The sequence below is a fragment of the Protopterus annectens genome, chromosome 13.part0 (genome assembly GCF_019279795.1).
Source record: "Protopterus annectens isolate FY-2018-M chromosome 13.part0, PAN1.0, whole genome shotgun sequence".
In the NCBI taxonomy this organism is placed as follows: Eukaryota; Metazoa; Chordata; order Ceratodontiformes; family Protopteridae; genus Protopterus; species Protopterus annectens.
Window position 1 is genome coordinate 2358938 of NC_056747.1, and position 22201 is coordinate 2381138.

Sequence of the window (22201 nt, forward strand, 5' to 3'; positions counted from 1 at the left end):
GTGTTTGGGGTGTGTGTTTGGGGGTGTGTGTGTGTTTGGGTGTGTGTGTGTGTGTTTGGGGTGTGTGTGTGTGTGTGTTTGGGTGTGTGTGTGTGTGTGTGTTTGGGTGTGTGTGTGTGTGTGTGTTTGGGTGTGTGTGTGTGTGTGTTTGGGTGTGTGTGTGTGTGTGTTTGGGTGTGTGTGTGTGTTTGGGGTGTGTGTGTGTGTGTGTGTGTGTGTGTGTGTTTGGGTGTGTGTGTGTGTGTTTGGGTGTTTGGGGGTGTTTGTGTTGCCCTGATCAGATTTCTCTTAGAATGAATACCACCTTGGGTTCCCGGCTGTTCTAGTCAACAAAGATGGAAATAAAAAGTAACAAATGCTCAAGATGATTGTTCCCGTATATAGGCATGTGTGTGTATTTGTGTGTGTGTTTGTGCGTCTGTGTGTTTGTGCGTCTGTGTGTTTGTGCGTCTGTGTGTTTGTGCGTGTGTGTGTTTGTGCGTGTGTGTCTGTGTTTGGGTGTGCGTGTGTGTCTGTGTTTGGGTGTGCGTGTGTGTCTGTGTTTGGGTGTGCGTGTGTGTCTGTGTTTGGGTGTGCGTGTGTGTCTGTGTTTGGGTGTGCGTGTGTGTCTGTGTTTGGGGGTGGGTGTCTGTGTTTGTTTGTTTGTGTGTGTGTATGTGTGTGTGTGTTTGTGTTGCCCTGATCAGATTTCTCTTTGAATGAATACCACCTTGGGTTCCCGGCTGGTCTAGTCAACAAAGATGGAAATAAAAATTAACAAATGCTCAAGGTGATTGTTCCCATATATAGGCGTGTTTGAGGGTGTGGGTGTGTGTGTTTGGGGGTGTGTGTTTGGGGGTGTGGGTGTGTGTTTGGGGTGTGTGTGTGTGTGTGGGGGTGTGTTTGGGGGGGGTGTGTTTGGGGGTGTTTGTGTTGCCCTGATCAGATTTCTCTTTGAATGAATACCTCCTTGGGTCTCCCAGCTGTCCTAATTAGCAAAGATGGAAATAAAAAGTAACAAATGCTCAAGGTGATTGTTCCCATATATAGGCGTGTTTGAGGGTGTGGGTGTGTGTGTTTGGGGTGTGTGTGTTGGGGTGTGGGTGTGTGTTTGGGGGGGTGTGTTTGTGTGTTTGGGGTGTGTGTGTGTGTGTGTTTGGGTGTGTGTGTTTGGGTGTGTGTGTGTGTGTTTGGGTGTGTGTGTGTGTTTGGGTGTGTGTGTGTGTGTTTGGGTGTGTGTGTGTGTGTGTTTGGGTGTGTGTGTGTGTTTGGGTGTGTGTGTGTGTTTGGGGTGTGTGTGTGTGTGTTTGGGGTGTGTGTGTGTGTGTGTGTGTGTGTGTGTGTGTGTGTGTGTGTGTGTGTGTGTGTGTGTGTGTGTGTGTGTGTGTTTGGGGTGTGTGTGTGTGTGTGTGTTTGGGGTGTGTGTGTGTGTGTTTGGGTGTGTGTGTGTGTGTGTGTGTTTGGGTGTGTGTGTGTGTGTGTGTGTGTGTTTGGGTGTGTGTGTGTTTGGGGTGTGTGTGTGTTTGGGGTGTGTGTGTGTGTGTGTGTGTTTGGGGTGTGTGTGTGTGTGTTTGGGGGGGGGGTGTTTGGGGGTGTTTGTGTTGCCCTGATCAGATTTCTCTTAGAATGAATACCACCTTGGGTTCCCGGCTGTTCTAGTCAACAAAGATGGAAATAAAAAGTAACAAATGCTCAAGATGATTGTTCCCGTATATAGGCATGTGTGTGTATTTGTGTGTGTGTTTGTGCGTCTGTGTGTTTGTGCGTCTGTGTGTTTGTGCGTCTGTGTGTTTGTGCGTCTGTGTGTTTGTGCGTCTGTGTGTTTGTGCGTGTGTGTCTGTGTTTGGGTGTGCGTGTGTGTCTGTGTTTGGGTGTGCGTGTGTGTCTGTGTTTGGGGGTGGGTGTCTGTGTTTGTTTGTTTGTGTGTGTGTATGTGTGTGTGTGTTTGTGTTGCCCTGATCAGATTTCTCTTTGAATGAATACCACCTTGGGTTCCCGGCTGGTCTAGTCAACAAAGATGGAAATAAAAAGTAACAAATGCTCAAGATGATTGTTCCCGTATATAGGCATGTGTGTGTGTTTGTTTGTGTGTTTGTGCGTGTGTTTGTGCGTGTGTGTGTTTGGGTGTGCGTGTGTGTCTGTGTTTGGGTGTGCGTGTGTGTCTGTGTTTGGGTGTGCGTGTGTGTCTGTGTTTGGGTGTGCGTGTGTGTCTGTGTTTGGGGGGGGGGTGTCTGTGTTTTGGGGGGGGGGGTGTTTGTGTTGCCCTGATCAGATTTCTCTTTGAATGAATACCTCCTTGGGTCTCCCAGCTGTCCTAATTAACAAAGATGGAAATAAAAAGTAACAAATGCTCAAGGTGATTGTTCCCGTATATAGGCATGTTTGTGTGTGTGTCTGGGGGGGATGTAATTGTAGCATTGCTCATAGTTAGTAGGAGAGAAGTGAAGCCTTTATAGGTGTGCCTTTACTGTAGTGACCACTGCATGTGGCTAAAGATTGTGCGTAATGGGTGAAGAGGGCTCACTGTCAAGTTTAGTTCTCACACATGCACTAATGGAGGAGTGTATTTAAAAAAAAAAAAAAACTCCCTAGGTAAAGAGGCTATGATGTTAAACTGAAACATACAAACTGCAAACTATCTTCAGTGTTATAATAACGCTTCAGTTCCTTTGTAGACTGTGTTACCCAACAACTGTCACCAAAGTTTGCAGTCAGTGGAAATCTGTTGCAGCTCCACCAAAAAACCAGTGATACCCACTTCTGAATAATGCAGCTAACACTGGGACACCAGCCTACAAGGTAAAGGTCCTGAAATAGTGAAAGCCTTATCCCTGTCCTGAAGTAACCATGGCAGAACCTAAGTTTGTGCTGAGAACCTTATGAGCAAAGTCATTGCCTCATTGTGACTGTGTGCTGATGTTCATCATGTTTCACTGTTGCAGTCATTACTCTTGGGTTATCCTGCTGGCAGGCTACCCGCAGTCGGCCCGAGTTCCAAAGTCTAGGTCCGGCGTTGGTTGCTGTCGCCTCTTCCCTGACATCAGTGCACCAGGGGTATAAAAGATGCAGCGGACGCCATTTTCTTCAGTCTTTCTTGCCGCGTGGTGCCCGAAGCAAAAGCAGTTCGCAAGTGCCGGTCGGCCGACTCCTGAGATTTTCAAAGCTGAATTTCAGAACCGAAGTCTTCATTAAAGCTAAGTACCCTGTTGGGGAAACTTTTTTCCTGCTCCAGACAGATGTCAGAAAAAGTTAACAACTGTATTTCTTGTGGGAAGCAAATACCTCATAAGGATTTGCACTCTTACCGTATTCCTTGCCTAGGCCCTGATCACAACGTTGCTAGCTGTCTGTTATGTGTTAGATTCAACCAGCGCACTATCAAGCGTCTGTTCGATTTTGCTTTTCATTACTTTGGCCGAAGATTTGATTATATAATTCCAGCGGAACAGCCGATAACCGGAGTTTACAAAAAATGCAAGGACATCCGAGGTCCAAAACCGACAATGAAGCCTCTTCTAGGCCAGTCGCCGGTTCTCAGTGAGGTGCTTTTGCAGCCCCTGGTGACCCCTACCCCAGAGCCACAGGCCGCTACCGACTCCCATGTGGAGCCCACTGGGTCTCTGGATATTCAAGGTATTGGACACTCGGAAATCAATCCCTCAGATGGGTCCGGAGCCGCTGAGCAGGCATCGGCTTCTGAGGGTGTCTTCAAACCTACACAACTGTATATTAAGCCATCCTCAGCTTCAAAGGCAAAGACTAAAGCAGCTCTAAAGACAAAGAAACAAGTACAGCATTCTCCTATTCAAACTTCCATGCCTAAAAAACAGATGCTCAAAATGCCCGAAGACCTAATTACTTTGATCAGGGGCTCCCATCCCCCTCCTGATAAGAGGCCTAGGCAAGAGACAGAGTATGATTCTTCTGATCAGGTATCTATTTCCTCTGATTCCTCTTCTGAACAGGATTTCTCCATGCTTCCCTATGAGTATTCTGATGCTGAAGAATCCATTCCTTCAGCCTCTCCTCCTGAGGACTATTCCTTTGGGGAAACACTGCATACTATAAGGGAGCATTTCCACTGGGAGAGCCAAGATTATTCTGAGTCAAAGAAAAGGCTCCGAGACTTCCTGCTTCTTCCTCAGCATAGACCCTTTGCCATTCCTCCTGTTTTAGACATTGTAGATGATGTATTTTCAGAGTCCGGACTATCCCCTGACTCTTTACCCCCTGCACCTGCTAAGCCAGACAGATTCTACAGGGTCCCGGATTATCATAAATTCCTATATAAAAACCTAGCTGATGACCCAGAAACTATTTCTCAGGGTCCCAAGGGGGGTTAAGGCTTCCACTGCAAAAAACCCTGTCCCCTCTGATAGGGATTCTAGGGCTCTAGACAGATGGGGGAAAAAAGTATACACTTCTGCCACGCTGGCTGTAAGGACTATAAATTGTCAATTTCATATGCTTAAATATCAGCAATATTTAATGTCACTACTTAAACAGAAAATGTTGACAAATACTGAATGTTCAGAGAACAAGGAATTGCAGGATTTATTGCATGCAACTGAACAAGTGGGAAAGCATACTTTGCAATGTGGTTATGATTCACTGGAGGCCTCTTGCAGGGCCGCTGTTACAGGTTCTGTTATTAGAAGGCATGCTTGGTTAAAGGAACAAAATCTGCCTGATCATGTTAAAGCAAAATTATTAGATGCACCATTACAGCATGATACTTTGTTTGGTACTAAAGCAGAAGAGGTGTTGAAAAAAATGGAGGATAAAGCAAAATCCATGCAGACAGTCAAGGATTTCTTTCAGGTACAGCCACCCAGGTTTAGCAGGAACTGGCCTTCTAAAAATTGGTCCTTTCCAGTCTCGGGCAAATCACAAAGAGGCAGTACAGGCATCCCAGAGGCAGATCACAGCCCCAAGGCTCATACAGGGCTAAACAGTGGGGTGCTCCTACCTCCAAAACCGGAGAAGACAAATCACAGCCTTACAGGAAACAGTCCCAATAACGTTCCTCTACCAGTTCCAAGCAGTTTCCTTTTGACAGCCCCCTTAGGGGGAAACTAGCACTTTTTTCATCAAATTGGCAAATGGTTACCCAAGACAAATGGGTTCTGAGCATAGTGTCCCAAGGCTACAGGTTCCACTTTCACACCCTACCAAGGTCAAAGGGCATGCCAGACCTGCCACACAATCAGTGGGCATAGGCACAAAAGCAAATTACAGCCCTCATGAACATGAGAGGCCATTCAGCAAGTACCACAACAAGAGCAGGGGCAAGGATTTTACTCCAGACTTTTTCTAGTACCCATGTAGGACAAAACCTGGAGACCAGTTCTGGACCTATCTATACTAAATACATTTCTGGAAGTTCCAAAATTCAAGATGTTGACTCTTCAGCAGCTACTGCCCATGCTGGGCAAGAGGGCTTGGCTAGTAACTTTGGACCTAAAAGAGGCATACCTGCATGTCCCAATCAGACAATCTTGCAGAAGATACCTCAGATTCATAGCTGGCTCAATGCATTACCAATTCTCTGCACTGCCCTTTGGCTTATCTACTGCGCCCAGGGTCTTTACAAAATGCCTGGCACCAATAATTGCGTTTTGCAGACAAAAAGGAATTCAAATTTATCCCTACATGGACGACTGCCTAATTCAAGCAGAGAACAAAGACACTCTTCTAAAGCATCTGGCGTTTGTAAAAAGATTACTAATTGGCCTAGGGTTCACAGTAAACGAAAAGAAATCAAAACTAGTGCCCTCTCAAGAGATAATATTCCTGGGCGCAAGCTTAAATACAACTGCCCAGATGGCTTATCTCACGCCAGACAAACAAAAACAACTGACTACTTACTTCAAGAACTTGGCTTATCTGCAAGGAAAATCCTGCAGGCCTTGGGTTTCATGGCATCCTGCATTCTACTAATTCCATATGCCAGACTGCATATGAGGAAACTACAATGGTATCTGAAAAGTGTTTGGAATCAGCATTGCCACAGCCTGGAGAAAGTAATTGCACTCATTCCCTGCCTACAACAGGAGTTTCGATGGTGGGCAGAAGCCTGTCACCACAACAAGGGTCTGCCATTCAGTTTACCCACAACCAGACAAACACTGACAACGGATGCATCAGATTATGCCTGGGGGGCCCATATGGCAGGAAAATGTATTCAGGGCACATGGCCTGCAAACCAGATGCATCTTCACATCAATCAAAAAGAGATGCTAGCTGTTCAAAATGCCCTTACAACTTTCAAGGACCTGCTTCATCCAGGACAATTACTGATAATGACAGACAACACTACGGTCATGTGGTACATAAGCAGGGAGGTACTCATTCCTACCCCCTCTGCAGACAAGCAATGACGTGGGACACAGCATTGGCCTTACAAGTTCACCTGCAAGCACAGTTCCTGCCAGGAAAAAAAAGTACTCTGGCAGACGAACTAAGCAGAAACCTCATGGATCCCCACGAATGGAAACTGAATCCACAAGTCTTCAGGATGATAATAAGGAAATGTGGGTGCCCAGACATAGATCTATTTGCCTCCCCTCACAACTGTCAATTGCAGTGATTTTGCACAAGGATTTACCACAAGCATGCATGAAAAGTGGACGCCCTATCATTCAGCTGGAAAAGTCTAACATTATATGCTTTTCCACCACTACCTCTCCTTCCCAGAGTACTCCTAAAGGTCAGACAAGAGAAGCCAAAAAAGATTCTGATTGTGCCAGACTGGCCACGCCAGCACTGGTACCCAATCCTGAAGAGCTTGTCTCAAGGTCCAACATGGATATTGCGTCAAACTTCTCACTTACTGACCCAACAAAACAATCAGATCCTGCACAGCCAACTCAGGACCTTAAATCTGGCAGCATGGCGGATAATGTAGCCATTCTGAACACTCCTCTTTCAAAAGCTGTTATGGATGTTATCTTGGAAGCCAGGAGGCCCAGTACCAGAAAGTCTTGTGCAGAAAATGGAAGAGATTCTGTGCTTGAACCAGGAACAAAGCGTTGACACAACTGTACCAAACATTCCTCAGATTTTACAATACCTGACTGAGATGCTGAACAAAGGCCTTTCTTTCTCATCAATTAAGATTCATGCCTCCGCCATTTCTGCACATTACAATATGGAACCAGCTATCTTTTCTCACCCTTTAATAAGGCAGTACTTAAGAGGGGCCAAAACATTAGGCCTCCAAGGAGAGCACCAATTCCTGCCTGGGACCTCAATTTTGTTTTAGAAAAACTCACACTGCTTCCTTTTGAGCCAGCATCAACAGCGGATATTAAATTCTTATCCTGGAAAACAGCTCTGCTCCTAGCCATTATGTCTGCAAGGCGAGTCTCAGAGTTACAAGCACTCATGGCTGTGGAACCTTTCATCATTTTTCATCCAGAAAGGGTTTCTCTGAGGATAAACCCTACATTTATACCTAAGGTGGTGTCCAGTGTGGCCCTCAATCAAACCATTCACTTGCCTACCTTTTACCCAAAACCACAGAACAAGGGTGAGAAAATTCTGCATTCTTTGGACATACACAGGCAGTTAGGTTTCTACTTGGACAGAACTAAAGCTTTCAGAAAGACTGAGCAACTTCTAGTGTCATATGCTGCAGGATCACAAGGAAAGGCTATCTCAAAACAGACTATTTCTAAATGGATAGGCCATTGCATCCGTTTCTGCTATTCTCAACATGGCAAATCAGTGCCTAAGGGCATTAGGCCTCATTCCACCAGAGCAGCAGCCTTCCTCAGGGGAGTACCAACCAAAGAAATCTTAGAGGCTGCAACTTGGAGTTCAGTGCACACCTTTATAAAGCACTACCACTTGCCTCTCTACTCTACGTCTTGAGCAGGCTTCGTCACTGCAGTTCTGTAGGGACTCATAGCCTCTCCTAATCCTATTTAGCCCAGCCACCCAACCTCAGTTTTGGGATTCAACCCAAGTGTAATGACTGCAACAGTGAAACACAATGAACATAGTACAGTTGTGTACCTACCATAAATGTAGATGTTCGAGTGTATTCACTGTTGCAGTCCAGGTTATCCACCCACCACCCCCCTTTTTCTTTGCTGGGACTTATCTGCACTTCTCTATCCTATACAACCTTTTTGGTGTATTTGCTTGTAGATGAAGGAAATGTTATTTTTGTGCATGCATACTTATTGGCATATTTTTCAGCCTATTTGGGGCATTTGACATTTGGGGCAAGAAAAACTGAAGAAAATGGTGTCGGCTGCATCTTTTATACCCCTGCCGCACTGATGTCAGGGAAGAGGTGACAGCAACCGACGCCGGACCTAGAATTTGGAACTCAGGCCGACTGCTGGTAGCCTGCCAGCAGGATAACCCAAGAGTAATGACTGCGACAGTGAATACACTCGAACATCTATATTTATGGGTAGGTACACAACTGTACTTTATGTATACTGCGACAGTGAATACACTCGAACATCTACATTTATGGTAGGTACACAACTGCACTTTATGTATACTGCGACAGTGAATACACTCGAACATCTACATTTATGGTAGGTACACAACTGTACTTTATGCTTCCTCTAGAACCTTCATAACCAAGGATTGTTTGTGCCTCAAGTGTGGGGAAAGCATGCAGTCATGAAAGGGTAATAGCTTGCATAGTTTGAAACAGCTTATGACAGCATGTCATATTAGCACCCCTGCAGATAGAGAGTTGTGAAGTTCAGAGATGGAACTGCGAATAACATCTACGAAAACCTAGTGATTTGGAAGCAGCAGTCTCAAAGTTCATGCAAAAGTGTGGTTGGTAGGATAGGCTGCTAGTATCCCATGAGAGAAGGATAAGAATGGAGACGGGTGTCCACTGTAATTCAGCGGTGCTGATCACGAATGGAGACAGTGTCCATTGTAATTCAGTAGTCATGATCACGAATGGAGACAGTGTCCATTGTAATTCAGTAGTCCTGATCATGAATGGAGAACCGTGTCCATTGTAATTCAGTAGTCCTGATCACGAATTGAGACACAGTGTCCATTGTAATTCAGTAGTCGTGATCACGAATGGAGACAGTGTCCGCTGTAATTCAGCAGTGCTGATCACGAGTGCAGAACTGTGTCCATTATAATTCAGCAGTCCTGATCATGAATGGAGCCCGTGTCCATTGTAATTTAGCATTCCTTATCATTCCATACACTTCAGGTCTTGAAAGGACCCAAGTAGTTTGGGTACACTGAACAAGCCACAGGTCAATTCCTTGTTGGTCAGATCCGACCACAGGCTAATCACCCTAGACATCCACATCCCGCCTCCACCCCCCCATTAAAGAAACTACTGTAAAAAAAATTCTCCAAAGCTAACTTAACACTTCTTAAGATAGAAGTGGCAAACTTCATGACACCCATGCAGACGGACAATAGGGGTACAACTGCTGAATCCTACAAAAATGTAATTTATAAGCACTTACGAGTGCATGGAGTGTGCTATCCCTAACAGAACCAAGATGCTATCCTCCAAAAAAAGGAAGCCAATCTTGTGGTTCCCTGCCATTAACAAACTCTACAACAGAAGAAAGAAAAAGAAACTGTTGCAAAAAGGAGTAAACAGAAGAAAGAAACCGTTGCAAAAAAGAGTAAAATCCCATGATTGGAGGAACTCCCTTGTCAGCCTCAGTAAGAAGCTGAGATCCCTCATAAAATCCTCCATACCTAGTTACGAAAACAAAATCGCCACTAATTCTAAAGACAACCACAAAGCATTCTATAGCTATGTCAAGAATCTCAATGGCAGCACCCGGATCTGCTCTGAGTTACAGCACAATGGCATTAAATATACAGAACCAACTGATATTGCCAACATCCTGGCAGATAGGTTCAGTGCTAACTTTACCCCTCTGCCACCCCCTAAAGGGCCCATCTCTATGCCAGAAGAATACAAAGTTCCTGTAATCACGGCTACACAGGTAAAAACTACACTCTCCAAAGCCAAGAACACAGCATCCCTGGGACTTGACAACATCCCAAGCTGCGTTCTACATGAACTACAGTTCAAACTGGCACCCCACCTAAGCACCATGTTCAATCATAGCCTTACCTCAGGCTTTGTGCCCACTGAATGGCGCAAAGCAATGGTTATCCTACTCCACAAAGGGGGAGCCACCACAGACCCTGGGAACTACCACGCTATTAGCCTAATGAGCCTGGTCTGCAAGGCCATGAAACGTATCATTATGGAACTTGTAGACAAAGACATTGGTAATCTCCAACCTCTGGACCCCACTCAGTTCAGGTTTGTAAAAGGCAGATCATGTCTCCTAAACCTGATAGACTTCTTTAAAGCAGTCACCAAAGCCTTAGACGAGGGTAAGGTGGTTCACACAGCCTATCTAGATCTCGCCAAGGCTTTTGACACCATCCCCCACTCTGGAATTATAGATACTCCCTAAACTAGGTATAAATCCTTATGTCACAAGATGGTTTGCCAACTGGCTCACTAACGGAACCCACACTGTGAAAGTAGCTGATTCCAAATCCGACATCAGACCAGTGACAAGCGGAGTACCACAGGGTTCAGTCCTGGGTCCTCTCCTGTTTGGTATCTACTTTTCTGAAGTACAGGCTAACACAGAAGGTCTTTGGCTAACAAAGTTCTCAGATGACTGTAAACTAGGAGCCATAATCGAAACTCCTAACGATGTGGACATCCTACAAAAGGGCCTCACTAAGACAGATGTCTGGTGTTAAAGCCATGGCCTCAAGCTCAGTGCCAGAAAGTGCATGGTCATCCCCTTTGGTAAAGACTCTGTATCCATGAGCTGCCACATAGGTGGTAGTCTACTTAACACCAAAAGTGTGATGAGACCTTGGGACACAGGTGGACTGTAGTCTCTCCTTTGATAATCACACCGCTACAGTAGTCAGGAAATCCTTCTACATGGCACACCTCATCACAAAAGGATGTTCTTCGTTCCCCATTGCTGCAGTCCTTACTATTGGGTGTAGTCCGCTGTCCAGTCGGCCCGAATACCAGAGTATATGGCTGACGTCGGTCAGGGCGCATTAGACTGACGTCAGTACGTCAGGGTACTAATGCGCATGACCGACGTCATATCCTCAGTCTTTTTTGCCGCATGGTCCGATGCAGAAGCAGTTTTGCGAGTGCAGGTTGGCGTTCTGAAATATTTCCGAAACCGGAGTTTCAGACCGAAGCAGAGTTGGCTAAGTACCCCGTTGGGGAACATTTTGGTTTTTTCTTGCCTCAGTATTTAACCGGATGTCAGAAAAAGTGAATAACTGTATTTCTTGTGGGAAACAGATACCTCATAGGGATTACCATACCTTGTGTATACCTTGTTTAGGGCCTGAGCACGGCGTTGTTGGTTGCCGCTCTTGTGCTAGGTTTAACAAACGCACTATTAAGAGGAGGTTAGACTGTGCCAGGTTAGTGTTTGGGAAGCGTTGCAATTATAAAATGCCGTCGGATGCTCCGGCGCCCCCTTCGTCCAAGGAGCGCAAGGACAAAACAGCGAAGCCTAGGGTTGATGAACCGGCAGTCCCGGACGTCGGTTCTTTAGAAGGCTCAGTGGAGCCAGAGGTTTTGCCAGGAGTTTCCATGGAGTCTCAGGCAGAAACTTTACTGTTACAGGATGTGCCTTCTCAGGAGGTAGGCCAGGCTGAGGGGCTTCTCAGGTAACTGTTCTTCCCTCTCTTCCCAAGGTAGTTAGAGCCTCTCCTTCTGTTGCCAAAACTTCTTTGAGAGGTAGGCCAAGTTCAGCTTCAGTGGGGGCTTCTCCTAGCATTTCGGGTTCTGTACCTAAGAAACATATGCTTAAAATGGCAGAAGATTTGATTACTATGATTAGAGGTTCTATGCCCCTCCTGATAAGAGGCCTAGGGTGGAACCGAGTTTGATAGTTTTGAACAGTGTTCAGAGGCTTCTGAGTCTTCTGCGGAAGATTTGCAGGAGTATCCTCCTTTTCTGATTCTGATGTGGATGATTCCACTCCTACAGCTTCTCCTCCTGAGGATTTCTCATTTTCAGAGACTCTGCATTCCATGCGGGAGCACTTTAAATGGGAAGGCCAGGATTACTCTGATTCAGGAAAAGGCTTAGGGAATTCTTGTTTTACCCCAGCATAGGCCCTTAGCTATACCTCCTGTGTTGAATGTGGTGGAAGATGTTTTGCAGAGGCTTCCCTGAACCCTGACTCTTTGCCTCCTGCTCCTGTTAAACCTGATAGGTATTATAGGGTGCCCAAGCTCATAAGTATTTGTTTAAGAGTCCTAGGGCGGACCCAGAAACTGTTTCTCAGGGGCCTAAAGGTGTTAAGGCCTCTGTGGTTAAAATCCTGTTCCCACTGATAAAGAGGCAAGGGCTTTGGATAGGTGGGGAAAGAAAGTGTATACTTCTTCCACTCTTGCCATGAGGCGTTGAATTGTCAGTTTCACATGCTAAAATATCAAAATTATCTCCTTTCACAATTGAAATCTAAGGTGGATGCTTTGGCGGAAGGTATTGAGTGTAAAGAGTTGCTGGATTTGGTTCATGTGTCTGAACAAGTGGGTAAGCATTCTTTGCAATGTGGTTTTGATGCTGTACAGGCCTCCTCGAGGGTGGCTGCCACTAGTTCTGTTCTTCGCAGGCATGCCTGGTTGAGGGATCAGAATTTAGCTGAGCATGTTAAGACAAGGATTTTGGATGCTCCTTTACAGTCTGATGTGTTGTTTGGTTCGCCTGTGGAAGCAGTTTTAAAGAAAATGGAGGACAAAGCTAAGTCTATGCAAACTGTTAAAGATTTTTTGCAGGTGCAGCGACCGAAGTTTAGTAGAAATTGGCCTGCTAAGGGGTGGACATATCCTGCTTATGATTCCCAGTCTAGGGGTAGGTCTAGACGTGGTAGGGGCAGGGCTCAAGGTTCTTTTAGGCCTAGAACAGGGGGTTCACCTGCTCAGACTTCTGGTGAGGGCAGGGGTCAGTCCTTTCGTAACCAGACCCAATGACCTGCCTTTTCAGCTGCCAGTGGATTCTCGTCTGGCAGCTCCTTTGGGAGGAAGACTGTCTCTTTTCAAAGAAAATTGGGATTTAATTACTCAAGACAGATGGGTGTTGGATATCATTCACCACGGTTACAGGTTTTATTTCCATACAATGCCCCCTTTCAAAGGCATGCCAGACGTTCCTCCTCCACAAAGAAAAGAGGCTCACAAGCAAGTTTCTCAGTTACTCCAGATGGGGGCCATTCAGCCAGTTCCTGTATCAGAAAGGGGCCTAGGATTTTATTCTCGCCTGTTCCTAGTACCAAAGAAGGGGAACACGTGGAGACCAATTTTGGATTTATCTCTCCTCAACACTTATCTCGACATTCCCAAGTTCAAGATGTTGACGTTACAACAGCTTTTACCTCTGCTGGGCAAAGATCACTGGATGGTAACTTTAGATCTCAAGGAAGCTTACCTTCATGTGCCTATAAGGCTAAGTTGCAGGAAGTATCTGCGGTTTCGAGCTGGAAATTCTCATTATCAGTTCTCTGCATTGCCCTTTGGCTTATCTACTGCGCCCAGAGTATTCACAAAGGTTCTGGCTCCAGTGATAGCTTACTTCAGGCTACAAGGAATTCAAATCTATCCTTACTTGGACGACTGCCTGATTCTGGCTCAAGAAAAGGAAGACCTTCTACAGCATCTGGAATATGTTATAGCAGTGCTAAGATGCCTAGGGTATTCTGTGAACGAAATAAAGTCCAGTCTAGTACCCTCTCAAGACATGTGCTTTCTGGGTGTGAGACTGAATACAGCAGCCCAGATGGCCTTTTTAACCCCGGACAAACAAAAGAGTCTATCACTTTACTTCCATCAACTATCTCATCAGTCCGTGCTGACTGCAAGGACAGTCCTTCAAGCATTAGGGTTCATGGCATCTTGTATTCTGGTGCTTCCCAATGCCAAACTGCATATGAGGAAGCTACAATGGTATCTCAAAATGTATGGACACAGCACTGCCAGGATTTGGACACTGTCATTCAAATAATACCTTGCCTTCAAAAAGAATTTTTGTGGTGGGCTCAGGAATGTCACCTAAACAAGGGACTCTCTGTGACCCGGCCAGAGGCGAGTCAGATTTTAACGACAGATGCCTCGGACATTGCTTGGGGAGCTCATCTAAATGGAAAGTGGATACAAGACAAGTGGCCTGCCAGACTACAGCATCTACATATCAACATGAAGGAGATGTTAGCAGTCCAGTTTGCATTAATGGCTTTCAAGGAGTTACTTCTTCCAGGGCAGGTGTTGATTCTAACAGACAACACAACTGTCATGTGGTACATCAACAAGCAAGGGGGAACACATTCTTATCCTCTATGCAGGCAAGCAATGATTTTATGGGAGACTGCGCTAAGCTTGCAACTAACTCTTCAGGCAAGGTTTCTGCCAGGAGCACAGAACTCCTTAGCAGATGTGTTAAGCAGACAAATCATGGATCCCCACGAGTGGAAACTGGATCTTCATGTATTTCAGAAATTGACAGTGTCATGGGGAACTCCAGACATAGATCTGTTCGCTTCTCCACTAAACCACCAGCTGCCAAAGTATTGCACAAAGGGGTTTCATCACACAGCTTGGAAAGTGGATGCTCTGTCTTTCAGTTGGAAAAACCTTCATGTGTATGCCTTTCCACCTCTGCCTCTTCTTCCAAAGGTACTATTAAAGGTCAGACAAGACAGGCCAAGGATGATTTTGATAGCTCCAGATTGGCCTCGGCAACACTGGTACCCACTACTACGGAGTCTGGTAAAGAAGCCTCCATGGCCTTTACCTCTGATTCCTCATCTGTTATCTCAGAAGGACGGTCATCTGCTCAATGTCAAGCTTCACTCTCTTCATCTAACAGCCTGGCATATTCTGTGTTGAAACACAGCAGGTCTCAACTTCCTCAACAAGTTTTGAATGTGATTATGGAAGCTAGAAGACCTAGTACAAGGAAAGTGTACGCAGAAAAATGGAAGAGATTTTTATTTTGGAGTACAGCAAAGAATTTGGAGATTTCTGAGCCTAATTTGAGTGTGGCTCTTCAATATCTTACTGAGTTATTGGACAAAGGTTTGTCCTTCTCTTCCATTAAGATTCATGCTGCAGCAATTTCAGCTCACTATGATTGTGACCCACCATTGTTTTCGCATCCTTTGTTCAAGCAGTTTCTTAGAGGGGCAAAGAATATAAGACCCCACGAGAGCTCCTACTCCTGCTTGGGATCTCAATTTTGTGTTGGAAAAACTTACTCTACAACCTTTTGAGCCTGCGGCTACTGCTGAATTGAAATACTTGTCATGGAAGACTGCTTTTCTGTTGGCTATTACTTCTGCAAGAAGGGTGTCTGAGTTGCAGGCCCTTATGGCAGTAGAGCCCTTTTTGATTTTCCATAAGGATAGGGTATCATTACGTACTAATCCTTCCTTTATGCCTAAGGTGGTTTCTAGTGTGGCTTTAAACCAAACTATTCATTTGCCTACTTTTTATGCAGACCCCCAAAATAAAGGGGAAAAGATTTTGCACACTTTAGATGTACACAGGCAATTGCGTTATTATTTAAGCAGGACTAAGGATTTTAGGCAATCTCAGCAGTTGTTTGTTTCTTTTGCTTTGAGTTCGCAGGGCAAGCCTGTGTCAAAACAAACTATTTCTAGGTGGATTGGCTTTTGCATTGCATTTTGTTATTCCCATCATGGCAAGGAGATTCCAGCTGGGATTAGGCCTCATTCCACTAGGGCTACTGCCACTTCAACAGCATTTCTAAGGGGGGTGGCAACTAAGGATATTTTGGAAGCAGCTACTTGGAGTTCAGTGCATACTTTCTCTAAGCATTATCACCTTCCTATCTACTCTAAGTCTAGGGCTGGTTTTGCCACAGCTGTTTTGCAAGGCATGTTGTCAGCTCCTGCTTCTTTATGATTTGCCAGCCTCCCTTACCTCTGCTTTGGGATTCTACCCAATAGTAAGGACTGCAGCAATGGGGAACGAAGAACATAGTACAGTTTTGTACCTACCATAAATGTAGATGTTCGAGGATCCCCATTGCTGCAGTCCAATTTACCCTCCCTCCTTCCCCTCTGTGTTTAGGGGTGGTTGTGTAGGTGAGGTTACATGCTGATATTTTTGTATATATTCTTGTATATAATGTACATATTTTTGGTGCAGGTATTTTGGGCCTTGTCTTTTTAGGGTCTTCTGACATCTGGGGCAAGAAAAGACTGAGGATATGACGTCGGTCATGCGCATTAGTACCCTGACGTACTGACGTCAGTCTAATGCGCCCTGACCGACGTCAGCCATATACTCTGGTATTCGGGCCGACTGGACAGCGGACTACACCCAATAGTAAGGACTGCAGCAATGGGGATCCTCGAACATCTACATTTATGGTAGGTACAAAACTGTACTTTTCTCATCCAGGAAAAAAGAGGTCATTGTTCCCCTCTACTCGTCACTCATTAGACCCATTATGGAGTACAATGCCCCTTTTGGGATGTACCTCACAAGACATCTACAACAACTGGAAAGGCCACAGAAGTACCTCATAAAGAGGATTACTGGCCTCAAACAGATGTCCTACGCAGATTGTCTCAAAAAACTCCAGCTTTACTCCGTCACATATTGCCTACTCAGAAGCAATCTCTGCCTAACATACAAAGCTATGTCAAACCCAGAGCTGTTGGACGTGCTCCTCTTAAAGAAATCCCAATCCCTCTGAGCTGCACACTCTAGGGACCTAAACCTTGTCACCACAATAAACAGAACATGCTGGAGGGATAGATTCTTGTCCCAGAGACTACCTCTCTATTTCAAACAAAGCTCTTCATTAGCACTCTTCAAGAAAAATCTTGAAGATTGGATGGCAAATAGGAAATTCACCCCAGGGATCACCTCAGTGGCTCTGCTCGACAGGGGCACAGGAAAATAATTTTCTTGGGTGGCGAAAGCCAGGGTACCTTTTTGGCTAGGCTTATATGGCCCTAGGGCCAATAGCCTAGTACCTACCTATGAACCTAAGTGCACACGTCTGTAGGAAATCTGTTACCTGTTTCTCCAAGTGTATTTTAGGAATCACAATGTTAAAGACAAGAGGTACCAAGTGGATGGATAAATTGTAAAGATTGATCAAGAACATGTGCTTGTATAACAATCGTACAGTGAAGAAAAAAAAAATTTAAGTAGAATACATATTCCCTGCCTAGACAGGGAATGGCAAACAAGTGAACTGATGCATCTGTAAGGCTTGCGGTACAAATGTAAGCATTAATAACATGTGCTAATAAGTACACTACTGAACTGCAATGAACATGCAAAAATGAAAGAAAAGTCTGCGCCTTTTGTTTATTCAGCAGTCAATAACTGGATGTTGTAGTGCCCTGAAATTCTGTGTCTAATAGCCAAAATAGCAGTCACATTGTAAGTCTGTACTGTAATCAGAAAAAAATCTATCTACAAACAGCATGCAAAACTTGAGGTGAGGAATTGAAAAGGAAAGAAAAGTGTGTAAAAAAAAAATTGTTTTATAGGTGGATGTGACAGCTGCAAGAGACATCAGTCAAGTTTATTTAAAGACCAGTATGATTGCAGGCACAGGCTTTGACGTAAACCATAACACATTTAGGTTCAGAGGGTTTGTGTGTTGCCAAAAGACAAGGATAAGCTCTGCCAACCCTTCTAAAAGCTGAGCCCTCATTTCCAGTGCATGTGTTAATGGAGAGAGAGCTGAAAGGACACCCAAGTAAACGGGGAACCTGCTTCAGTTCGGTAATGGAAGATAATGCCATTAACTGTGAGCAAAGTCTGAAGTCTGCAGAGGTCTTGAAAACCACCACAGGAGAGTTATGTCCAGACTCAAATAAGATAGCTAGCCACCATGGTTCACCAAACCACAGAGTGAGTAGCAGTCTGACATATAGTAGTGGTGTATTTACACCTTAACTCAGAAATGCATGAGACAGAAATTCTATGGGGGGTGGGGGGAGTTGATGCTGTTACAATTCTTGATGACCTTAGGAAGTAGAATGCCACTTTGGGGAAACGTGCCCGCTGAGGAACTTTTCTCACCGTTTTTTTAATGGGGTGTGGTGGAAGTTGTTGTTTGGATGGAATTGCAGCAAAGTTTAGTTTTCTCTAACAGTGGCAGTTTATAGTTTGAAACAAGTTTTATGTTGAAATTCATGGATTTTATAGTGAACCAGTATTTTGTGTAATGTTACAAAATTAGTGTTAAAATGTACAGCTGTGGCCGGCAGTGATGACCGAATAATGAGTCTGGGTAATGTTTTTCAGTTACATAAAGAGTAATGATATAGGGATTTCATCCTTTATAATACTTGTTGTCTGCCTGTTTTTTTAAGTATTCTCTGTTTTGTTAGGTGTGCAGTCAGCTGCTGTAAATGTCATCTGTGAGTTGGCACGACGCAATCCAAAAAATTACCTTTCGCTTGCTCCATTGTTTTTCAAACTGATGACATCATCAACTAATAACTGGGTGCTTATTAAAATCATCAAATTGGTAAGTGCCACTGCTTTTTCCATTGCTTCCTTTTTGGGTAGAAAACGCATTGATCTGAAATGTATTTTTTTACCGTAAACTTGGAGCATGTGCTGCTGGCGACTGGAGCCAAAAGCAGAACAAGACTGATGCATGGCGAGCCAGGCTGAATGTAATTGGACATGAATGTGCTCGGGGTGAAAGCTTTACATTACTGAGTAGTTGTCTGGGGTTCATGCAGTCAGAGATGCAGAGGCCTACATCATTTGCGAATGAGTTAGACTTTTGACCAGTTTGCTGAGTGTTTAGATAGGTTGAGTGTAATTAGAAGCTGAGACTGTGCCACTTTAGACAGGGTTTGAGAGCAGACTCAGGATGATGCATGGTTGGCCAAGTTTACGGTAATTTCAGACCCACCATGTACCACTGGTGATTGGATACAAGAGCAGACCCAGGGTGCTGCTTGGTTGGCCAGGATGAAGGTGATCCAGGCCCACCACATCTCACTAGTGGTTGGATTGGATTGGAGAGCACAACCAGTTTATTCACATTGAGTGTGTTCAGAGACAGAAGCACCTGTGACTGGTGACTGGATTTGAGAAAAGTCCCAGGGTCTTGTTACAAAGGTCTCTGAAATTTTCCACTTGTGTGGACCCACTTTTTGCACAGAATTCTTGGATTCTCTCACCGTCGTTGCCAGTGCACAGCATGATGTGTCTGATATAAGAGAGCATTTGTAGCCTTACAGTCCTCTTGTTGTTAGTCTCTTACACGGTTTGTGTCTCAGTGTATACTGTGCAAATGGTTCCTTATTGGGCACTTACCGTTTGCTTCTCAGTGTATACTGTACAAATAGTTCCTTATTGGGCGCTTACATTGTTTGTGTCTCAGTGTATACTGTACAAATAGTTCCTTATTGGGCGCTTACATTGTTTGTGTCTCAGTGTATACTGTACAAATAGTTCCTTATTGGGCGCTTACATTGTTTGTGTCTCAGTGTATACTGTACAAATGGTTCCTTATTGGGCGATTACTGTTTGTGTATATTGTACAAATGGTTCCTTATTGGGCGCTTACACTGTTTGTGTGTACTGTGCAAATGGTCCCTTATTGGGCACTTACACTGTGTCTGTGTATACTGTACAAATGGTTCCTTATTGGGCGCTTACACTGTGTCAGTGTATACTGTACTAATGGTTCCTTATTGGGCGCTTAAACTGTTTGTGTCTCAGTGGATATAAGACTTTTGATCGAAAGATCAAAAGTCCGAATCCATTGTCACGGAACATACTTTACTGAAAGTGCCTTCACCGAAAAAGCGCTTACAGTAAAGTATATTAAAAAAAAAAAAAAAAAAAAAAAAAACATTAAACCTACTACTGTGCATGGGGGGCAAGCACCCCTGAACCCCTTATGTGGGGGGCTGTACCCCCCACCCCCCTACTTTAATATTCCCACTATGAGGTCGGGGAAAAGGGAATTTTCCCTTATCCGCACCATAGTACAACTGGCACAACGAGCATACTTATCCGAAAGTGCTGTTACGGTGAACAGCACTTTTGGCTAAGTATGCTCGGTGATTTCTGCTTCAGTGCAAAGTGCATTCAGGGATCTGTACGGATCCCATCTCATTGTATACTGTACTAATAGTTCCTTATTGGGCGCTTACACTGTGTCTCAGTGTATACTGTACTAGCACTTACACTGTTTGTGTCTGTGTATACTGTACTAATGGTTCCTTATTGGCGGCTTACGCGGTTTGTGTCTGTGTGTACTGTACAAATGGTTCCTTATTGGGCACCTGCGCAGTTTGTGTCTCAGTGTATACTGTACAAATGGTTCCTTATTGGGCGCTTAAACTGTTTGTGTCTCTGTATAGTGTACAAATGGTTCCTTATTGGGTACTTATACTGTGTGTGTGTATACTGTACAAATAGTTGCTTATTGGGTGCTTACACTGTGTCTGTGTATACTATACAAATGGTTCCTTATTGGGCGCTTACACTGTGTCTCAGTATATACTGTACGAGCACTTACACTGTTTCTGTCTGTGTATACTGTACTAATGGTTCCTTATTGGGGGCTTACACGGTTTGTGTCTGTGTATACTGTAGAAATGGTTCCTTATTGGGCGCTTACATGGTTTGTGTCTGTGTATACTGTACAAATGGTTCCCTATTGGGCACTTACACTGTTTGTGTATGTGTATACTGTAGAAATGGTTCCTTATTGGGCGCTTACATGGTTTGTGTCTGTGTATACTGTAGAAATGGTTCCTTATTGGGCGCTTACATGGTTTGTGTCTGTGTATACTGTAGAAATGGTTCCTTATTGGGCGCTTACATGGTTTGTGTCAGTGTAAACTGTACTGTTTCCTTATTGGGCACTTACACGGTTTGTGCTTGTATCTACTGTACAAATGGTTCTGTATTGGGCACTTACAGGGTTTGTGTCTCAGTGTATGCTGTACAGATGGTTCCTTATTGGGAGCTTACACTGTTTGTGTCTCCGTGTATACACACATGGTTCCTTATTGGGCGCTTGCACTGTTTGTGTCTCAGTGTATACTTTACAAATGGTTCCTTACTGGGCGCTTGCACTGTTTGTGTCTCAGTGTATGCTGTACAAGTGGTTTCTTATTGGACGCCTACTGTTTGTGTCTCAGTGTATACTGTATAAATGGTTCCTTATTGGGCGCTTACACTGTTTGTGTCTCAGTGTATGCTGTACAAGTGGTTTCTTATTGGGCACCTACTGTTTGTGTCTCGGTGTATACTGTATAAATGGTTCCTTATTGGGCGCTTACACTGTTTGTGTCTCAGTGTATGCTGTACAAGTGGTTTCTTATTGGGCACCTACTGTTTGTGTCTCGGTGTATACTGTACAAGTGGTTTCTTATTGGATGCTTACACTGTTTGCGTCTCAGTGTATACTGTACAAGTGGTTTCTTATTGGGCACCTACTGTTTGTGCCTCAGTGTATACTGTACAGATGGTTCCTTATTGGGAGCTCACACTGTTTGTGTCTCAGTGTATGCTGTACAAGTGGTTCCTTATTGGGAGCTCACACTCTTTGTGTCTCGGTGTATACTGTACAGATGGTTCCTTATTGGGTGCTTACAGTGTTTGTGTGTCAGTGTATGCTGTACACGTGGTTCCTTATTGGATGCTTACACTGTTTGTGTCTCGGTGTATACTGTACAGATGGTTCCTTATTGGGAGCTCACACTGTTTGTGTCTCAGTGTATACTGTACAGATGGTTCCTTATTGGGAGCTCACACTGTCTGTGTCTCGGTGTATACTGTACAGATGGTTCCATATTGGGAGCTCGCACTGTCTGTGTCTGTGTATACTGTACAGATGGTTCCTTATTGGGTGCTTACACTGTTTGCGTCTCAGTGTATGCTGTACAAGTGGTTCCTTATTGGGCACCTACTGTTTGTGTCTCGGTGTATACTGTACAGATGGTTCCTTATTGGGTGCTTACACTGTTTGCGTCTCAGTGTATGCTGTACAAGTGGTTTCTTATTGGGCACCTACTGTTTGTGTCTCGGTGTATACTGTACAGATGGTTCCTTATTGGGAGCTCACACTGTTTGTGTCTCAGTGTATACTGTACAGATGGTTCCTTATTGGGAGCTCACACTGTTTGTTTCTCAGTGTATACTGTACAGATGGTTCCTTATTGGGAGCTCACAC

At 44.5% G+C, this 22201-nt stretch overlaps 1 protein-coding gene across 1 annotated transcript in view; it reads left to right on the plus strand.

Moving 5' to 3' along the window:
- The window catches only part of AP3D1 (adaptor related protein complex 3 subunit delta 1), a 3080434-nt gene that overhangs the window by 567378 nt on the left and 2490855 nt on the right, over nucleotides 1-22201 (plus strand). Inside the window, exon 7 of the mRNA XM_044055492.1 lies at nucleotides 18384-18523. Coding sequence (XP_043911427.1) covers nucleotides 18384-18523 — 140 coding nt within the window. The remainder of the gene's footprint in view (nucleotides 1-18383; nucleotides 18524-22201) is intronic.